Source organism: Neocloeon triangulifer, unplaced genomic scaffold (assembly GCF_031216515.1).
Source record: "Neocloeon triangulifer isolate White Clay Creek 2 clone unplaced genomic scaffold, ASM3121651v1 ptg000020l, whole genome shotgun sequence".
Classification (NCBI taxonomy): Eukaryota; Metazoa; Arthropoda; class Insecta; order Ephemeroptera; family Baetidae; genus Neocloeon; species Neocloeon triangulifer.
In genome coordinates, this window is record NW_026775561.1 from 2,080,229 (window position 1) to 2,101,654 (window position 21,426).

General features: G+C 35.8%; 4 protein-coding genes across 4 annotated transcripts in view; 3 read left to right on the top strand and 1 right to left on the bottom strand.

The window, feature by feature from the left end:
• LOC132204033 (uncharacterized) overlaps positions 1-17,920 on the bottom strand; it is a 62,247-nt gene extending 44,327 nt beyond the window's left edge. Inside the window, exon 1 of the mRNA XM_059632250.1 lies at positions 17,682-17,920. The gene's annotated coding sequence lies outside the window, so the exon portion shown is untranslated. The remainder of the gene's footprint in view (positions 1-17,681) is intronic.
• On the top strand, positions 1,892-3,257 carry LOC132203987 (uncharacterized). Its single transcript, XM_059632179.1, has one exon. It carries the CDS (start codon positions 1,927-1,929, stop codon positions 3,199-3,201), a length of 1,275 nt encoding a protein of 424 aa, XP_059488162.1. The 5' UTR covers positions 1,892-1,926; the 3' UTR covers positions 3,202-3,257.
• Positions 3,365-4,719, top strand: LOC132203988 (uncharacterized). The gene has a single exon (XM_059632180.1). The coding sequence runs from the start codon at positions 3,418-3,420 to the stop codon at positions 4,678-4,680; it is 1,263 nt and encodes a 420-aa protein (XP_059488163.1). The 5' UTR covers positions 3,365-3,417; the 3' UTR covers positions 4,681-4,719.
• LOC132203888 (uncharacterized) lies at positions 5,812-7,213 on the top strand. Its single transcript, XM_059632042.1, has one exon. The coding sequence runs from the start codon at positions 5,874-5,876 to the stop codon at positions 7,134-7,136; it is 1,263 nt and encodes a 420-aa protein (XP_059488025.1). The 5' UTR covers positions 5,812-5,873; the 3' UTR covers positions 7,137-7,213.
• Positions 17,921-21,426: the final 3,506 nt, after the last annotated feature.

The following is a 21,426-nucleotide window of genomic DNA, read 5'->3' on the forward strand; positions in this document are numbered from 1 at the left end:
TTGCAATGTACCACGGTCTGTTATTTCTTGCAAAGGAATTTTGAAAGTAGTGATTTGTAATAAAAAAATACTGTAGGTTACCGCGCAGCAGAGATGTCCATCAGTTTGTGTTCAACAGGTGTCCCTTTGCTTTCATTATCCCTTGACAATTCCGAGACCACTTTCTCTGGGCACCACACACACATTAGTTATCATGTAAGCTGCCACCGTAAGCAGATGATTGATCTTAGCTCAGGTTAATTATGCATGGGCGGGATTAAATCGTTCAAGAAAAATTCTTTTGGTCGACTGGCGAGGACAAGAGCTTTTCTCGCTTTTTCAACGTGAGGAATTATAGCGCCTCTCAAATATATCAGTTGATTTTATGTATTGCCAGCTGAGAAGTGATTATTTTAATCTGCATAATTATGATGTGCGGTAAGATTTTTCAGTGGAAAAATGAATAAGAAATAAAATATGAAAAGAAACAAACTGTAATTAATTACTTTGTATTTGTTACATATATTTTACCAGATTACTTTCCGTTTTCATTTTTACAAAAAAGATAAATTTATTATAGAAGTTTTAATTCCAATTATTATATGAGCGAAGTTTCTTGTGTGATGCATTTTAATTTTTACGCATGTGCGTATTTCTATTGCAAAGAGAAATCATTTTTGAATACATATTTTTCCAATCTACAGATCGATTTCTTCCCGTTCATTGGGTGACACTCAAGTTTTTGAATGGATTATGCCGAGAAAGGTGATTCTATATCAGCAGGGCCTACGAGATCACTTTCTCGACGCATTTCACTTGTTGTCTGTTGCATCGCCCAAAGGCGTCAATGACAATGATCCCTGCATGCGCTGTGATGTATAAATATAAATATATTATGAGAGTAATATGAATTTCTGAAAGCGCGCATTTTAAAATAAATAAGTAAAAAAGTAACCGCACAGACTTTATTATTTATAATGGGAATAGAAAAGACCTGAAGCTTTTGTCCGGCCGTCTGCGTTTTTGTCACCCGGCGCTGGACTCGCATTGAATCAACTGAGCACGTAGCACAAGACAAAAGTAAGAGTTGGGTCTACTGAGAGCGTCGCCGCATGTTTATTTACGTATTCATTCTAGCTACACGCTGATTTTAACGTTTTTGCCTCCATTGTCCAAAGGCTTATGAGATTCTGGCAAGCGGTTTGAAGAAAGTTTTTGCCCACTCACCACTGCCTTTGCAAGACGAAACATTTTTTGTTTTTTATTTTATGCTTTTTACAACACAAAGGTGCGCGACTGGAATAATTTTTAGTAAATATAATGTGTAGTAAATTATATTATTGTCCACATTTCGCGGAATGTATGGTCCACAGAGGCGCTTTATACAAATCTCTGGATCTTTATCTTTAGACATATCGTGATCTGTGAACTTAAGAGAATTAGTGAAATCAGCAAATATTAAAATTTTTTTCGTCAAAAGTTGAATGTTGGTTATTAATATTTACAAACTGAAAATACTTTTAATCTTAAAACACCACTCAATCATTCATTTTTTTTTCTAAATAACAAAACTTTTGATAAATAAAATAAATAACATTTAATAAATCATCTGATATCTAAGCGCATTGAATTTTTCACATTTAATTATTCAAAGTAATTTTTTGCTTGTCTTTTTTTAGTTAGATCACAAAAAAAATATTAAACCAGGCCACTTGCCTTGTACCAAATTGATTACAGTATTTTTGTTTCATGACCGTTAGCTAAACAAATTGAGCACACTTCTTTTTGAGTTTAGTATTCTAGTTAAACATATTTGGGTCATTTAATCTATATTATATTATAACGTATATTAAAGTTTGCTGACAGATAAGAGAGATGGCTGATAAGATATTGAAACAGAGGATCTATGGTATTCATATTGGCACGACACCAACACTGCTCATCAGAATGACTTCCAATCCGGCGGACCTAAAACTGTTGGTCCACCCGGGTGACCTCCTGGCAGCAGTGAAGACCAAATTTGGGCCCACCGCATCCATAATCAACTATGAAGTCGAGTTGGGAACGGAGACGCTGCAAGGGTTTGCATCGCTCATTTTAAGGGTCGCAGCAAAGGTTCGAGTTAACGATTTTGAAAATGTGGATGCACGATTCATTGTGAAGAGGAAACCAGCTTACGCAGCCCACGCTGAAATGATGGGCGGTCTCGGTGACATCGGCCTGAGGGAGAGCAAGTATTTTAATGAAATTTTGCCCATTCTCGAGGAGAAGGCCGGACAGTTGCCTGTCGTTCGCGCCCTTGTATCCCACAAAGATGCGATTGTCATGGAGGACTTGTGCGAATCCGGGTTTGAAACTGTGTCCAAGACAATGACGGACATTGGGCGAGGAAAGGCGCTGACTCTGCCAATTGCACGTGTGGTAGCGAGGAAACTGGCCAAACTTCACGCCGCTTCGCTCGGAAGGAACTGGCTGGAAACAGAAGCAGAAATGTTTGAGAGCGATCCGATTTTTGACGGACCTCAAAAAGAAATTTTTAAGGGGATGGTCATGAATGCATTTTTGAATATCATAATTCCGATTATCGATGAATTTTTTGGCGACGTTCCTATTCTCAAAAAAGTTGTTGATTTCACTAATGGACCAAGGTATTTTGAAACTGTGGCAGAGGTAATAAAAGACAAAAGCTTCAGACAAAATGTTGTCCTACACGGAGATTGCTGGCTGAACAATTTTATGTTCAAGATTGACCCAGAAACCGAAAAGGTCATTGACATGCGGTTCATTGATCTACAGATTGTCAGATTTGGGTCTCCCGCAAAAGATCTACTCTATTTCCTGTATTCATCTTCAAGCTTAGAGTTTCGTGAAAAATATGAGAGGGAAATCTTGAAAACATATGTTGAGGCATTTAATGCAGAGGCAAATGAAACTCCAGATTTGCTTCAATTTGAAGATTTGGTTCAAGATTATGAGAAATCACGCATATTTGGAATTTTCATAGCAATGGGATTGCGCCCTGTTCAATTTTTGACGTTGTTTGCTCCCCCGTCTGGTGGAGGATTGGATAATGACTTTCTTGAGCAAGTCAAGGACCCCTCAAAATGGGCCGAGCCAGCAAAAAAACAGTTTCGGGAGGACGATATTGTGAAAAAAGAGTTTACAGATTTAATACATCACAGCATTGATGTTTTAAAACAATATATTGATGTAGAAGAATAAATTAAAAAATCGTTTTTCCAATAAATATTTAAACAGCCTAGTTTCATTTATTGTAACACGACAGTACATACACTTCAAATTTTGAGTTTTATCTTTTTCGTTATCAATAAAACTTGACTTGCAACCGCAGCCTTTGCATCGACGGAGTGATATGATAAGTAAGAAATTACACCCGCAAATTTTGTTTTAATTGTAATCGAGTGTTGCAGGCCGATCATGTCGGACGACAAGAAAAGCCTCGTCCACCCTGGTGACCTTTTGGCTGCCGTTAGAGCAATCTACGGTTCCGATTGCAAGATTTTAGGATGGGACGTAAAATTAGGAAATGAGACCGTGCAGGGTTTTGTTGCCTTGATGCTGCGAGCACAGGTGGAGGTAAAAACCCCAAACGGCGGAGTCTCTGAAGTCAACTTGATGGTCAAGAGAGCGCCAACGGTCGCTGGGCAATTAGCAATGGTCGAAAACTTTGGTAATATAATAGCTCGCGAGGGAATATTTTTCAGCACCATTCTACCTCGCCTGGAGGAAAACAGTCCCAACCTTCCCATCGTGAAAGCTCTGGTTGCACATAAAGATGTGATAATCATGGAAGATCTTTGCGCCGCTGGATTTAAGAACATACCTAAATCGATGCAAGATATTGGAAGAGGTAAAAAGTTGACGTTCCCCTTGGCTCGTATGTGCGTGAGAAAACTCGCAAAAATACACGCTGCGTCAGCTAACGAAAAATGGACGAAAATTATGCCGGTCGAGTTCTTTGACGTTGATACTATGGCGGACAGCAAAAACACCGAGCATTTCCAGCAATTTCTCAGTTTAATGTTGCACACAGTTATAATTCCAATAATGAAGAAAATTTTCCTCGATACGCCATCCATTGATAAATTTATTGAATATCTATCAAGCCCACAGCTCTTTAGCAACGCCATCGACGGCATCATTTGTGACAAAAACAAAGGACCTAATGTTTTGGTCCACGGAGATTGCCACTTGAACAACATGATGTTCAAACTGGATGACAACAGAAATCCAATTGATATGCGATTTATCGACTTTCAAATTACGAGATACGGACAAGCCACCACTGATTTGGTATACTTTTTATATACCAGCGCTGGGAAGGAGTTCAGAGAAAAATATGAAATGGACTTAATCCGCGCCTACGTGGAGGCGTTCAATGCCGAACTCTGTGTAACGCCCGACCTCCTTAACTTCGACAGTTTCTGGAAAAGTTACGAAGAAGCTCGTTATTACGGTGTTGTTGTAGCTTTGGCCATCAAGCCTATGCAGTTTTTGACGGCATTTGCACCTCCCAGTGGTGGAGAGCTCAAAGATGAGTATTTTGAAGAAAAGGATAAAATAGCGAATTTGCCCGCTATTGCAGCTGCCGCCTACGAAAATGATATACTTTTCAAGGAGGAAATGGACTGCTTAATTCCTCACGCAATGGCTGTCATGAACAAATATGTATTTGCTTAATAAAAAAAAAATGCATTCTTACATACTTGTAAGTTTATTTTTAATATTTTATTATTTGATAAACATCAAACATTAAAACTACCCAACTGACAGTTCCGCACATAAAAATTTGATAAAGAGAAAGAGATAACTAAAAAAGCTTAAAATTTTTTACCTTTGCGTATGTTTACTTGAACTTTATTGTTTATTCTGGTTATAAGAGCAAATTTAATAGCAACCCAGTTGAAAATAAATTATATTTCAATAATAGTACCAACATTGAATAAATTAATAACAGCATTATTGTGTTAACGTATTGATAAGATAATTGATATTAATTTATTTTAGAGTTCGGAGGTTATACCTGGGCGCCCGCGTTGGTGGCGGGGGCGTATTCATTGATGGTGCATTATTGGTATAAGGGGGAAAAGATTGTAATTAATTTGTAAAATTTCTTGAATATACTTTGCATGTTAATTTTTCAAAATTGTGCTTATAATTGGTGTCAGCTTATTTCATTTTACGGCTCATGAATTATGGTTGCAACCCGAAACCGAAACTAGTAAAGAAGGGATTTTCCGGATTTTCTGTATCATGCAGAAACAAAAGTTGCTCATCTTCACCAAGGAAGCTGGATTTTACTTTTGCCAAAAAAAATTTAGATATCAAATATGTAACTTGAAATTTATAGTTAAAATTTAATATAAAACTCACAAAAATTCAAACTAGGGATTCTGATGATTGTTTATTGGTTTTATAACGTTTTTTCAAAAATTAATTAATGAACCATAAATTATTCATACTTAAAAATTATTTAGTGTTTTTGAAAATTATTTAAATAATTATTTAATTATTTAATAATTCAAATATAATATATCAATTGATATAATAAATGAGGAACATATTACCAATCCATCTTTATTATACCATTAATTTCCTCAAAAATCTAAAACGTAAAAATGTATAGCTGGATGCAGTTATTGCAGCTGCAAGCACAGCAATATATTATAATTATAATACTCTTATTCTTAAATGAACTAGAATATTATCCAACCATTTTCCATTTATAAGGACTTAAAACGATAAGATTTATTGTTATCTATAAAAATGGGAGTTGAAAACCTTGAGTCGACAGAGATAGTGAAATACAAACAATCATTGATACATAAACTCCCTCGCACATTTTGCTTCACGTTTGCTCAGTGGCTGCAGTCATGTCGGTCGACAAAAATAGCCTCGTCAACCCTGGCGACCTTTTGGCTGCTGTTAGAACAATATACGGTCCCGATTGCAAGGTTCTAGGATGGGACGTGAAACAAGGCACAGAAACAGTCCAGGGGTACGCATCCTTGATGCTGCGAGCAAAGGTTAAGGTAAAAACTCGACATGGCGGAGTCACGGAGGTCAACTTGATGGTTAAGAGACAACCAACGGTATCCGCGCAAAGGGAGATGATTGAAAGTTTCGGCAACATTATTGCTCGCGAAGGTACATTTTTCAGCAGCATTTTGCCGCGCCTACAAGAAAACAGCCCCAACCTACCTATTGTTAGAGCTCTGGTCGCATACAAGGATGCAATGGTCATGGAAGATCTTTGTGACGCAGGATTCCAGACCATACCAAAAACGATGCAAGACATTGGACGAGGCAAAGTTTTGACTTTTCCATTAGCTCGTATGTGCGTGAGAAAACTCGCAAAAATCCACGCCGCTTCGGCAAACGAAAAGTGGACGAAGATCATGCCAGTTGAGTACTTTGATGTTGATCCCATGATGGACAGCAAAAACGCCGAACAGTTCCAACTATTTATAGGAATGACCGTGCAAAGCATCATAATCCCTTTAATGAAGAAGATGTTCCTTCACACGCCATCCATTGATAAATTTGTAGAATATCTATCAAGCCCGCTGCTCTTGAGCAAAGCCATCGACAGCATCAAGTTTGACACGAAAAAAGGACCAAATGTTTTGGTCCACGGAGATTGCCACTTGAACAACATGATGTTTAAACTGGATGACAATGGAAATCCAATTGATATGCGATTCATTGATTTCCAACTCGCGAGATATGGACAAGCCACCACTGATTTGGTATACTTTTTGTACACAAGCGCTGGAAAAGAGTTCAGGGAAAAATATGAAATTGACTTAATCCGCGCCTACGTGGAGGCGTTCAACTCTGAATTATGTGTAACACCTGACCTCATTGACTTCGACAATTTCTGGAAAAGTTACGAAAAAGCTCGTTATTATGGTCTTGTCATAGCTTTGGGCATCAGACCCATGCAGTTTTTGCCGGCATTTGCAGCACCCAGCGATGGCGAGTTAACAGAGGAATTTTTTGATATGGACAGGATAGCAAACATACCAGTTCTTGCAGCTGCTGCCTACGAAAATGATGAACTTTTCAAAGAGGAAATGGATGGGTTAATTCCGCATGCAATGGCTGTTATGAACGAATATGTATTTGTTGAATAAACACATTTTTCTTGTAATTTGATTTTTTTTTCATTAAAAAAATTAAATAAAACAATATATGTATCTGTCATATATTATCTTATTGCTTTTTTTCCCAAAAACTGGCATCACCCTCGCAATTAAAAAAAATTAGGAAATTTCAAACCTGATTCCAAACATTTCTAGCTCAAAATAAGAATTAGATAAATTTTAAAGCGAATAAATCACTGACTGAGTTACTCTCAGATTGACCTGCATAATTACAATTATATACCTCATATTTTGCTGCCAAATTTTTATTGGAGAGCAGTTATAGTTGAAAGGCCTTCCTGAACCCTTCTACTGTGACGCATTAGCATAAGCTTTTGGTAAGGCACGGCGGACTTAATAATGTTTGGAAAGTAATCGAATCACACACATTCAAATGAGTGAATGCATTATTCTCACAGCGAATCGCAGTATATGAAGCGTATTGTGCTCTTTGTGTGCAAAATTCTTATCATCTCACTTTCAATATATTTCTCAGGTGGAGAGTAAATTAAAGCGAGGCTGCACACGGACTGAATAACTTAATTTGAAAAATATTGCAGGAGAGAAGAAAGGAATTGTAAGAGAAAAGTTAAAGTTTAGGGTCATTACAAAGGAATACAAATTGTTTTAATTAATTATAATTTTAAGTCATGAAGTGCTTTAATGCGTGAAGTAAATTTTTCCTCTAAAATTCTAAAAAAAATTTTCTTTCATATATATTTGCTACAAATTTATCAATTTTAGTAACTTAAAATATTGTCAAATCACATTATTTAAGCATTTTCATTAAAATAATTTAAAGATTATGATAGTTTATAGCTTACATAATAGATTACATAATAAGGCAGATATTATCATTGCTCACAATCAGAATATAAATAAATAACCGAGTGCAAACTTGATCAAGGGTTTTTCATGTGGTGTGCTATCAGTTTAATTTTAAGCTGATAACAATTGACGTTTTCGACAATGCATTCAATCAATGGGACTGAAGTGAGTTAGGATAAAATAATTGCTTGAAATTTGTTTGCTCGCCTACAAATGTGACTACAAAATTTAAAGAACTTGACGAAGCTAAAAATTATTGTATTATTATGTCATCTTTAGAAGGTATTTAGCATGGATATAATTTTAACTTGCTAGAAACGGGAAGTGCATTTAATTACTCAAGAAAGAGACAAGAATCAGAAACTTGGAACACACTCTGAAAAAAAGCTTCTTACTCTCCCTGCATTATGCACACAGATTACATTGCTGAATTTATTATCAGATCATGGTGCCGCGATCTAGAGAAATTTCCGCGTGCTCACAAGGTTCACGCGTGAATAAAGGTAAGCGCTTCTCACGGCAAAACTCCAAATGTTATTAGGATTAAAAATAATTATTCAAGAGTAAAAAATCTCTTGACGCTGCAAAGAACATCTTTATTGGGAATCTGTGGGCGCCGCAGCATTAAAATTAGTTCACGCGGCGGCGCGGTGACAATAAAGAAGCCGACTCCTCAGCTCCGCATTTAAGACCTTAATAATAATTGAGGTTGACCATAACTTGATCCCCTGTGAAAAAGAAAAGCAGCCAAGCATTCGGAGCCGAACTTTCTCTTCGCATCATCAATACGCGCTGACCTTAAGTGACCAGCATCTCAGCTCCTATCACCTCATTATTTTTCTTTCGTGTGAGAACTCGCTGCTTCTCCCCACCACTGATGATTATACATAATACCAGGGTGCAACGCAAATTGAGACAAACAGTGACTGAGACTCATAAATTTCCATAATTGCACCCCTTCATTGCATCCAGTTTCCTTTCCTTTTCTTTGCTGGCTCAATTCGGCTCCGATTGTGAAACGATGATATAGATGTTTTCTTTTTTCTACGAACCGAAAAATATAAATTATCTGCCTCTCATAAAAGATTCACTTTCTCGCGCAATAAACGCGTAAAATGACGATGCCGTAAATTGTGTTATTTATTCGCGGGCTTTTCCATTCACGATGATGTTTCAGTTTTTTTGTGTGACTTGAAATTAAAGCAAATACGCAGGCAAGGTTAGGTAATGAATGTTGCAATAACTTTTTTGTCCGCTCGAAATTTAAATTGCAATAACAAACAAGGAAGCAACTCGCTCCTTGACAAGGGTTAATTATAATAATAGGGCGCGTGATTGTCCGCTGACATTAGAATGGCAAAAGTGCAGAAACCAAAATAGTTCATTTTAAAAGAGTGCTTGACGCGTGAGTGCACTGTGCATGTTTTTTTTTCTTAATAAAAACTATACTTTTGTGGGTATTTTGGGTCAAGGATAATAAATGGCATTAAATAATATTTGGAAAAGAATTTTCAAGGATAAAATGGAAATGTATACTAAAACGACTTTCAAAGTATTTCCAATATTTGTCATCTTTAAATCAGCTTCCATCTATAATATAAATATTTGCAACTACAATTCCAAATCTACGTCGCAAACTGTATAAATAAATAATAATCCTTTGCTTTCAATTAAAAAAAAATCCGTCTGGCTGTTTTTGAGAGATGTAGTTAATGTAGTTAATTAACGCAGCAATCCTCAAATAAATGCGTTAAGGTGTGAATCACACAAACTTCCGTATATGTAAGATCCCGCATTGTGATAATACGAGTGTAGCAAATCAGGAAACAGAGGCTTCCTCGGAAGGAGATTCATCTGCTGGAACAGAGCGCACAATTAAAGGAAAGAAGAGTTTGTTTATAATGAATGATCTGATGCAGTTTGGTGGATCTTGAAATCGTTTCAATATTGTGTTAACTTTCATGCGGAAATAACTGAAAGCAACAGCACGAAATTTACAAAATCATTTTCAATTGAATTTTAAAAGATTGAAAAAAATGTATTTCAATTGCTATGCATAAAATTTAAAAAAAAAAATATTCCTATACATTGCAGAGAGGACATTGAAATTCAAAATCAAAGCACAATATTCATTACACAATAAATTAAGTAACGCGTTGTTTTTTCTCTCTTCTTGCCAGCGATAGAAGACGCACTTTCCATGTCAGAGTGCTCATGTGTATACGGGCGTGCATACGAAATTCGAGTGCGTTTCTGAAAGAGCGAAAGTTTTTGGCACGGCCATCATCATCTAGAGTATTGTAATAATACATTTGCGAGCGTTCATAATGGACGTTTCTCACTTACGCACAATGCGCGCTTCAACACCACTGACGTCACACCTGGATAATTTTCTACTGCGGCAATGGCAAGGACGTCTGCAGCGAGTGCGTGAGGGGGAGGAGGAAGACGCGTAGCCAGATTGGTGCCAATGACCACACCTTGCGAAAACAACACTATTATGCCTTCCGAGGCTCTTATGCTTTATGTTTCTCCGCTGGCACATTGACCGACTCCAAATGAAGAAAGAAAACAGAATTACATAAACGTCCGCTGGCTACTTCGGTGCTATTAATTTAACGCATTGTGTCACCTTTGGCACAAGAAGTGAGTGTCGATTAGGAAAAAAGCAACCGCTTCTTCAGTATCTTGAAATAACTGAAGATTTATTTCTTTTAATTAAGTACATAAATAAGCTATGAGCGAAAATTGACCTTTATAAAGAAGTAAAATTTTGCTTCAATGCGTGTTTTTATCTGGAGCTGCACTGATTCTTTCACTTTTGATTCGCCGCAAGTTACAATTAATTTTTTGGAATTGAAGTCACTGGTGAACCAACAAGACGAGATTTCCGCGTCCTGATTAGTTTTATTGCCACCCAAGATAAACAGGCTAACTCGTGGTTTTTCAGTTGAAGCTCCTCGGCTTTTGTATATTAGTCATTACTGCTACCGGCTTTCGAACAAGTGCTTTTTTGCCACTAAACAATCCTGTAATGAAGTCATGATCGAAATTTTCTGCAATTGCCGGCCGCGACGCAATAAAAGCGCACGCAGAGTTTGGCAATTTCTCCTCTGAGCGACGTGAGTGTGCACTTACTTTTAACTTTATTATCCAGTTTCACGCTGCACAACTGAAAGTTCATTTTACTTATTGGCCAGAAGCTTAAAATTTAATAATTCATAAGATATAATTTTTTGGGTGAAAAGTTGTTCAAATTTAAATTTTAAAATTATATGATTTCATTTTATTCTTGTGCAAAACAACATATTATTATGGTGGATTGAATTTAAATTCGGCTTTTCCTCGATGGGTTTTTGTGAGTTTTTATTGTTTAAGAAAAACAATATCTTGCTCTACATGTTTCGGCTGCGGGCTCTCTTCTCTCGACCACCGCCGAGAAAGCTCATGAATTATGGCTGCAGCCCGCAGCCGAAACATGTAGAGCAGGATATTGTTTTTCTTAAACAATAAAAACTCACAAAAACCCATCGAGGAAAAGCCGAATTTAAATTCAATCCACCATGAATCAACCCTCGATCGTGAACTTCTACTACAAAACATATTATTACATTAAATTAACTCTGCCAACCTGTAACTCTTATGAAAATGCTGGTTTGCTTATTTGTTAAATACAATTATAATAGATAAATAAAGACACTGATTTTTCTCAAAAGTAAATAATTAACTTTTTCAGCAAATAGAAGAGTAAATAATTCACAATTCAATTACATACTCTTAACCAATGATTTATGTTAATTTGCAGATGAGCTGGAAGGAAAAATCAGACTGAAAGTGAAAGCAGTTGATGCATGTCAGATCTCATTATTATGCAAAATTCTCCCGAAGCTGCATCTGTGAGCAAACAAGCGCATCTACACTAGAAATCATAATTAATCTTTTTTCATATGGATGACGATTGCTCAAGGGGCAATTTATTTAATTTAACAGGCGTCTAATAGAATGACCAAGTCGTCAAGCGCATTTGATTGCCCTGCAATATGACTCTGGAGATGCAGCGGTGAAAGTGCTCGCAAGTGACCAACCCTTGTTATTATAAAATGACCTCTGCCGACCTTTTCATGTGCGAGCTGGTGAAACGAGCACTTTATACGCACACGCTTTTTATGAGTTACTTCATTATCTAAGTACTGCCTCCAATGCTGGCGGCAAATTACCCTTCGTCAATTGCACGGAAAGAAATATGGACATGACATCCAATTAATATTATTGCATCTAAGAGACGTCCGGCTATGGCATGCAAACACCTGCATCTGGATTGCATGGTGCGATCAGCTCATCATTTGAAACTATGACAATTTAAAAAAAAATTTGTTAATTTTTTTTTTAAAAAAATCATAAGTTAGATTAGAATAGCAGGTGAATCAAGAACATGTTTCCAAAAACGTTTAGCTTTCATTTTTGTAATTAGATATGGGCATTAATTTCTATTTTCTCCTATTTTGAAACGTTAAAAAGGGTTCATCACAAGATTTATGCAGCGCGTAATTTTGGCATTGAAGTGAAATATATTTTCTCTGTAATCGCTCCAAGACCACTTGATATTTAGTTTGAAATCTGTTTATTAATGTATATTTACCACATCGCAAACATATTTTATCTCTGCAGAATTGAACACCCACTACGCACACGAGTTCAGCGGTTGCGGGCGTGCTCACGTGCGGTGTGCAATTTGCACGAGAATAAAAACTAGGCTACTGTGCTAGAGTGTAAATCTAATAATCTGAATATACATCACAACAAGAGTGCCTATTACACCCAAGAGTGGTTTGCTTTTTGCTCCGACCTGCATAATTAAGCAAATTCAATTACTCTCAAGAGAAAATTAACAAACCTAACTGCATTTTTGCTTTTAATTATTTATGTAAATGAACTTTTTTAAGGCAATTATTCAGAAGATTCGTGACGTTTGATTTGAAGATTTTTAGAATAATTTATATAATTGAAACATACATAATTTAAAAAAAAAAATCTTTTGAGCCGTCTGCAAATCTTTAGTTTGGTGTTTGGTCTTCACCAAACTCCTATTAAACTGTTTTAAAAATTGATATACTTTGGGAATTTCTGAATTACTTTTTATCAAAAAAAAAAAAAAAAACTTCACAGTCACAATTCACCTGAAGAGTCATTTCTCAGTCCTGTGGTGATGAGCTTCAAGATATGTTGAAAAATTAAGGTCAGAGATTTTGTGTAAAAGTGAATCCTTAATCGAAAAAAAAAACAAACATCTGCCTGATGGACACTCCTTAGCAGTCTAATTATAGCAATTAATTATTTACGGCAACGGACTTAATAGCTTTTGAAAATAAAAGAGTGCATCTTCTTGTTTAGTTCTACTCTCACTGAGCAGAGATTAATCGGTTTATTTTTCGCAAATATCTCTCATCGCATCAAGAAAAGAAAAATATAAAAATGAATGCTTACTCATTCAAATTGTTCACAACATTATTTTCCAAAGGAGAATGAAAGTTTTTAATTAAGATTCGCATCCAAAGATATAAACCATTAAATTTTCAAGGTGGCACTTAATCTGTAGCTCTGCAATGCGATTAAACTGACGATAAAATTTTACGCCAAAATAATTAACGCTCTGTGCAGACAAATTGTGCGAGTTTCTATATTATATGTCTATGTAGAAGCGTCTGCAGTAATTGGGGCGTGCGGAGCGACGCGTGCTTTTGCCAAACTTATGCATCTGGGTAAGAAATAAAACACAACTTTGAGAGCAAGTTCACCTCAATACCTCAACGAAGAAAGTGCAAAGAAAACTCATCACGCGTGTGTGAGTGCGTTTGTATATGGTCTGGGTTTTCTGGTTTCATTTTCGGCCCTTGTACTCTCGAGAGCAATAAATTTATTCATGCGATACAAAAAAATAACGCGATCGCCAGCACTTATTATAGCAGAGAAGGCGTGGTGAAATTTCTCCAAGTTGAATTTAAGCATTGTTTGCACTTGAATATTCCAATCAGCACCAAAGGTACTTGACCTCTGCAAAGTTGGCGCCGGACTGAATCTCATATAAATAAAATACTTAAAAAGATGTGAAAATTTGTCGAATTATATTTTAAAGAAACGTTTTTTCAGATGAGCTGCCAATTTTTTTCTTTTTTGCAAGCTTAATTTGCATTTCTAATTATTTTCTTTATTTTATTTACGATTTGAATGCCCACGGCGACGGCGAGAGAAAGAAAAACAGAATCCGCGACCTTCTCTTTCACGCGGATCTTTAAAAGGGAAATTTCACAGCCTCCGAGTCTATTAGCACGTGTTATGTGGTCGCTTCATGTGCTAATAAATAGCGTGCCAATGGCATGGGCAGGGCTCGGCGTCGGGCGCTATTCGAGCCGCACATTCACACTCGCCGTGATCTCAATCCAAATCTATTTCATGAAGCTGTCAATGAAAAAATAAATTTATAAAAGGTGAACATCAATTGCCGGCCATTCTACAAAAGCACCTATAGAGAACAGTAACGCTTTCATTATTTAATGAAATTGTAAGTCAACTTGAGCTAATCACGATATCTGATAAAACGCATCCTCATAAAAACAACTGACTCAGCACGTTGCAATCTTGATTTGAATCTGTCCGTGTCTTTACACCAACTGTCAATGTATAAAAATTGTTTGACGTCTGAAGTTGAAGCCTAGGTCAATATTGAATTTTTAAACCCCGAGTTTTTTTTCAATTCAAACTTTTAAAAAATTATAAATTATTAATATTAATATTTATTTTTAATTACCTGAGTTATAATCTGCTGATTGCAGTGCGTACGGGCGTCTTATTTAGGATTTTGGTGTTATTTAAAGAAAAAAGTAACTAGCAAAAAAATTACAATTGGATTAAAAATAAGTAATCAACAACAAGTGCAGTTATGTTATGATTGATTGTAAAATACCAAAATACTGCAAAATATAGTGTTGAATTTTACAAAATTGGAATTGAAGAGATATTACATTTATTTTAAATCTTAATTAAAATAAATTATAACAAAAAAAATAGCAATGATGATAGAACAAATTGTCTATAATATGTAAATTGGTTTAATTTTGATTTCTCCTGCCATCGAGTTGATATTTCGCTGGTTGCATAATCTTACAGCCTCATAAGCAAAATCTTTACCTACAATGTCATGCATGTGTTGCTTTCTTTCAAATCAAGTTAAACTCGGAATCGTATTAAGGGAGGAGTAATGATTAGACTGCAGTGATCAAAGGTAGAGATCACTTTCTGTTATATCGACAACCTTTGATGCTCTTCCTGGCTGCATCTCTCACTTTTCACGACTATTACCAGCTAGTCTGGTAAACAGGTTTTCTAGTAGCTAATTACATTAAGAAGCACATAAGATATAAATAAATATGCTGCAGTGAGAAGTGCACGCGGACTGGGAATGCAGCCGGAGAGAGTAAGGCCCTGTCCATTTTATCATTTCTCTCGAGCGTGTTTCATTCAAGTGTCTTTAATTTGAAAATAAGACTGCAGTTTCTCATGCATGCACGCTCGCTGCAGGCGTTCCTATCTCTTGGTCCGTATCTTTTCAACTGCAGGATAGTGAGTTGCATGTTGCCGAGGGGCGAATGCATTTTTCTTATGCTGCTGCTGGGAAGGAAGTTTCTCTCTTCCGAGAGTCACCACAAACAAATTAGATTGTTACGAGATCGATTAATGTAACAACAATGACCTTCGGAAATTGAAGAAAGTGCGTTTCATTTTCTTCTCCTTTTTACTTCGTGATGTTGTGGAATGAGCTGCCCATTATTTTTAGGAGCTGTCACATTATTTGGTCATAATTCTTTGGCCACTTCGACCTTCACCTTGATTTTTATACCGATTTTATCATTTCCTCTTGAGAGGTCACCAAGATTCCTCGGTGCATTTCTCCTGCTGGCCGAAGATGAACATTCATAGCTCACAAGACGTGGATTGATGGCGTGACTCTCGGCCTTTCTCTCATCATTACTTTTTATGCTGTGTGGTTAACGTACAAAAAACTTAATTATTCAGGTGCACGTTGCAAGATTAAATGAAAATCAAATTTAATGGCTTTTCATGATTGTTTTTCTAGATACTACTTCATATATATTGCGTTTTGTTTCTTCCACTGACAGTGTTAAGTATTATGATGTTTGTAAGAGAAAACATTTAAAAAAATTAAAATCTTTTATCATTATTGCCAAAATAATCCAAGGAATTTTTAATGGATAAATAATTTGATATAGTAGCAGCTGATTTATATAAATCTTTTCTTAAATTTCTAACAAAATCTTTAAATTTCCATGATTTCCATATTTTACATTTTACGCAAATAACATTTCATCACTGCCCTTGTGCCCGTACAAACTTAATCCAACTTGAGCCCTTACTAATTATCCCTTTGTTTAAAAGAATGCAATTACTTTAAATTCTCATAATACTTCATAGAGAAATAACAAGCGAAAAATTATAATTACTTAACTTTTTTGCATTGTAAATGGAGTGAAAAGGACTTGAATGTACTTGGTTAGATAGTAATGAGGTTTTAAATATGAAATTAAATTCAAAAAGCTGTCGTAACTGGACATGCGAAACTGCAAGAAATCCCCACGAACAATTAAAGGACAACATTTAATGCCTTTTTATAAGTAGAAGTATTTAAAAAAAACTTACATTTTGCTTACAATTAGTGTTCTTGAATTAAAAAAAAAAATTATATATTTCACATCAATTTTAATTAAGTCATCGATTGCGATTTATTAATCATCCTTAGAAAAATATAATGTCTTGAAAAAAGCAACTTTTATTATACAGAGCCTGCAATTTAGGCTCAGAAGAAAATAGTAACGCACGCGAGACGAAAAAGGCAAATTAGATCAGAAGAGCGAATTCCGAGTTTGTCTTCCCACTCGCTGCACCTTGCATGTCTGGAAGAATTAAGCGGGTCGACAGTCGACATAGGCAAAGAAGAAAGTTTATTTATTTTATTTCACCTTTTTTCTCTTTCGCGCGCTCACTTTCAAGGCCTAGGTTATGTTACACGGTGGCTCACATTGCATGCTCCAGTAGCGAGCTTTTTTTTTTTTATGTTATTTTATTAAAACCGGAGTCGATAACCAGAGTGAGTGTGAAGAAATATTCACGGAGACACAATCAAACAATGCACCAAGAGCAAGACTGCAAGCAATTTAATTATTCCCGACTGCAGTGCTGAGAATTTTGAACTTTTCCGAAACACAATGGCTGAGAAAATTCGCAGATCTCTTGAACGTGTTATTTTAATTGAAGATGTCGGTACATTGGCGTACGTACACTTGATGACACGGGATGCGCATTAATTATCATGGGACGTGTCAAAGAAAAGAGAAATCGAGAACTGGAATTTAAGGATATCCTAAATGGCAAAGAAATTGCAAAAATAAAAATGTGGCGTGTTTTGCGTAACTTCCTTCTGATTACGAATTTCCTCAAATTAAAGCACTATAATTTACTGTCACCAGCAAGGACTTAATATTTTTATGTCCTTTGTACAAAATATCGTCCTAGCAGTTGATAACTTTACGATTACTGCTGTAAATACTTCAATAAAATATCTCCAAAGAAATTTTTCGAAATAAAGCAACGATTGTTGACATAATTTGCATAAGAATTAGTTAATAAGGCACCTACCTTTGCATGCGTGTCCTTGGGATGACTGTCAGTTGTGTATGAATCCAGTCCTTAGTCAAAAAAATGTGTCTTTCATTCTCAAACTTCAACCCTTCAAGTCCAACTTTGGTCTGTACAGTCTCATCTTGGAGAACACACGCGATTGCACTGAACGGATCTCACTTCTCACTAAAGAAGTGCGTAAGTCACTACAACATAAATAGGCGAGCTTGTGAATTTTGTTTGTCTACGCACTCGGGTCACAAGAGAGGGCGAATTGGGCGAAACACGCGTGGACTTGTTTTGTTTTCTTTCTTTCTCCTCCCTCTCGTCTCACGTCAGCGCCGCACAACGAGCCGGCGCACTGTTGCCAAATTAAGATGCTAAATATCGGACATTCCACCATATTAGCTCATGAAAATCTTACAATTTATGTATTAGACTTGTACGTGTGTGTCGGGAAGATGCGTCACGTGAACTCTTTGTCGCAGTTTGTGAACTGTTGGCGATTGAGAATTGAGACAAAGCTTTAAAGTGAGAACAAGATGATGGGGTGCGGAGTGCGGATGGTCTTTTGGCAAAACACAGCAGCCCGGCCCTGACAAGGAAATTTAAATTAGAGGGCAGCTGACCAGCAGAATCAAAGGTAAGTCCATGATTTATTTTTGAACGCTAGTCTTCAACTAATAGAAAAAACGGTGGGAAATCGGATGCTGCAGTTGTTAAACCATACTTTCCCCGTTGCTGTAATTAAAAATGATCGTGGCTAATTTATTTGAATGAATATTTGATTACATAGTGATATCTTTTTTTTTAAATTTAGATAAAACATATGATTTTATTTTCCCAGCGAACGCATTTTTGTTATTTTAAGCATGGTTTTCCCACAAATTTGCTTCATAGCTACATAAATTTTTGGTCTATGCTTTCAATTTAAATTTTTAATTTGGATAATCCCATGTAATTTTTTACAATTTTTTTTACATATAAATAAAATTTATTAAATATTAAATTTAATATAATAATTAACCATGTCTTCATCAGTTTCTCTAAAAAATTAAATGGTACAAAATAAATTTATTACTAAAAACTATCACACTTTGTGCTCTCTTTTTGTTTGCTATTTATTTCAAAACATAGCAAAAAATGCAGCATACTTATTATTCAGTAATTCAGAATGATAAAAGAGGATAATTGAAATGAACACAAAAATAATGCTAACATTATTATTTAACTCTGCCTTTTGTGCCCAGTTTTGCTCTCAATAAATTTCCATTTTGTGAAATAAAACATGAATCATCTGCACAAATAATATATTTTTGCACATATATAATTTTTTAAGCCCTTTTACAGACAATTTGGTCTGGGGCAGGTTCATTCATAATCCGCGTCTTATCCTCTCGTAAATTACACGGCTGGATTTTCTCACTTACAAAATCTCACACGCGGATGAGCTGGGCAAAAAGCGCGGCACGTCTCGTCGCGCAATTAATTCGGCGAGCGAGAGAGATTTTTTAATAACATGGCTTGCGCATGCAACACTGTTTTTTTTTATTCGGTTGCTGCTTTTACGTGTTTCTCTCTCTATAACCAAGGCTGATCTCCATTATAAAAAAACCACACTGCCCATTAGAAATCATTTCATTTGCCAGCAGACGCCCGTCTGTTGTTTGCATCGCTTCAACTCCTCAACAGAAAGTGAAATTAAAGAACCAGATTATACATTTTATCGGTTATTATATTTCATTTGAATTGGAAGTTTCCGAGCCGGGCCATTATGCGGAACATGGAATATATTTCACTTCGCGGTGTTCCTGTACAAGCGATTTTGTGTGACACGCGGCCGGTTTCACTTTCATTCTCTTAATTGCTTCGCGGCGTCCACCCTGGATGACAAGCTTTTCGTGAGAAGGACGGGCGTTCCTAACATTTCCGTCTGGTGCCGGCATAATATTTGATAAATAAAAGCACAATACCGCTTTCTGTTTTGGTGCGAAATGCATTACGTGAGCCGCAAACCACTGCCTTTCATAAATTATACAGTTTTTCCTTTGGTGCAAAAATGGAAACTTGTGAAGGGAGCATGCATGGCTTTGACTGTACTTACTTAATTTTGTGACTCTCGGCGTAAAATAATGTAAAATTATGAATCAAATATGCCAGAGTAAATGCATCCACCGCAATTAAATATTTATGAGAATAAGTATTTTTTTTTTTGGAAAACTATAAAATGCAAAGTTCTTTGTTTTATTATTGTTTATAACATAAATAAAAAGAATTATTCTTTTCTATGAGAATGAATTAATTAAAACTATATAATTTTTGTAATTTAATTACATTTCTTTTAATTCTAAAAATGAATATTTGCATTCAATTTATGCTTTAATGATTTATTTTATTGAAGCTTTTTTTATAATTTTTAATAATAACATTATTTTATAAATAATTTCCCATGAAAAAAACTGATATATAGTATGAATTTTTGTTAGCTGAAATTGAAAAATTTTAAGTCTCTGATTCCGTCTCACCAGGCAATTGTATAATTGCAGGAATTTCTCACCCAAAATAACAATTTGGAATTGTAGAAGATGTGAATGTTGTATTGTGTACTGTTTATCTATGCTTTCTCCAAAATACGAAGATAGAGTGAATGTTGTTTGTCAGTAAATATATTATATGGTTCAATGCGTATAAATATATAATATCAAATCGATTGAAAGCCAAGATCAATGATTATTATCATTGTTGCGGTCGGAGGAAAGCTGCACGCGGAAACCAGCAAAAATGGAAATTATTCAGACAATAACTTTCATTGGCCAGCCAAGTTCACTTTCCGTTTCTGGATGCAAGTTCAATAACATTCATCATATAATAACAACGCATATACTAATTACACGCACAGCGGTCGCAGCACAATCGCATCTGTTCACCTAACAAAGCATAAAATTATAGCAATTTCTCCTCAAATAGCTCAAAAGACGATTAGCACCTAGTTGCGGAAACGCACAATGGGACTTCTTTTTTATATTCCCTTGGCTAATTAAGCAATTCCGGCACTATGATTTTTTTCACTGTTAAAAGTTTCACTGTGTCAAGTTTTTCGCATTATATGCAGGCATAATTGCCAGTGTTAAAATCTTGAAAAAGCTTTCGTTTATTTATATAACGACGCACTTGGCTCCTCATCATCATCAACAACTAAAAAAAAGTTTAAAAACTGGCTATTTTTTCACTAAGGAGAAGATTAGACCGCTTTTGAGAAGAAATCATCCGCAGAGAGCGCGCGGATTTTCACTCAAACCAGATCAGAACGCCAGCGGCTGAATTATGAGAAGGTCCGCGTCCAAACGCAAACGCCGAGTTCCAAATAAAAAAAATTGGAGGCTCGAATCCTGTTCTTGTCCATCCCATTTTTGCAAAGAAGCCTCTGCTCTTAAACTTGCACTTGTCAGTGTGAACCGCAAGTAGTATAATTTTCGCCCGGAGAAATTTTCTAGAAACCGCAATATTAATTTTTTGCACCACGCTGTCACACATTAATATTATGCCGGTGAAAACGCGGAATTAAGCAACCAAATGCATTTTCGGTGAAGTGTTACAGCATAAAATATCGTGTTTACCATTACCACGCTGTTTCTGAATTTATGTTTCCTCCTGTCTGTGTTTCACAGTTAATAATAAATTATGGTGATCTAAATTGAAGTTAAAAATTGCAATTCATCCATGGTCTATAGCTTAAATTATATTACTAAGTGATTTTTATTGC

Bases quoted from the DNA above. Each gene is read 5' to 3' on its own strand.
- LOC132203888 (XM_059632042.1), top strand. From the start codon at position 5,874: ATGTCGGTCGACAAAAATAGCCTCGTCAACCCTGGCGACCTTTTGGCT.
- LOC132203987 (XM_059632179.1), top strand. From the start codon at position 1,927: ATGACTTCCAATCCGGCGGACCTAAAACTGTTGGTCCACCCGGGTGAC.
- LOC132203988 (XM_059632180.1), top strand. From the start codon at position 3,418: ATGTCGGACGACAAGAAAAGCCTCGTCCACCCTGGTGACCTTTTGGCT.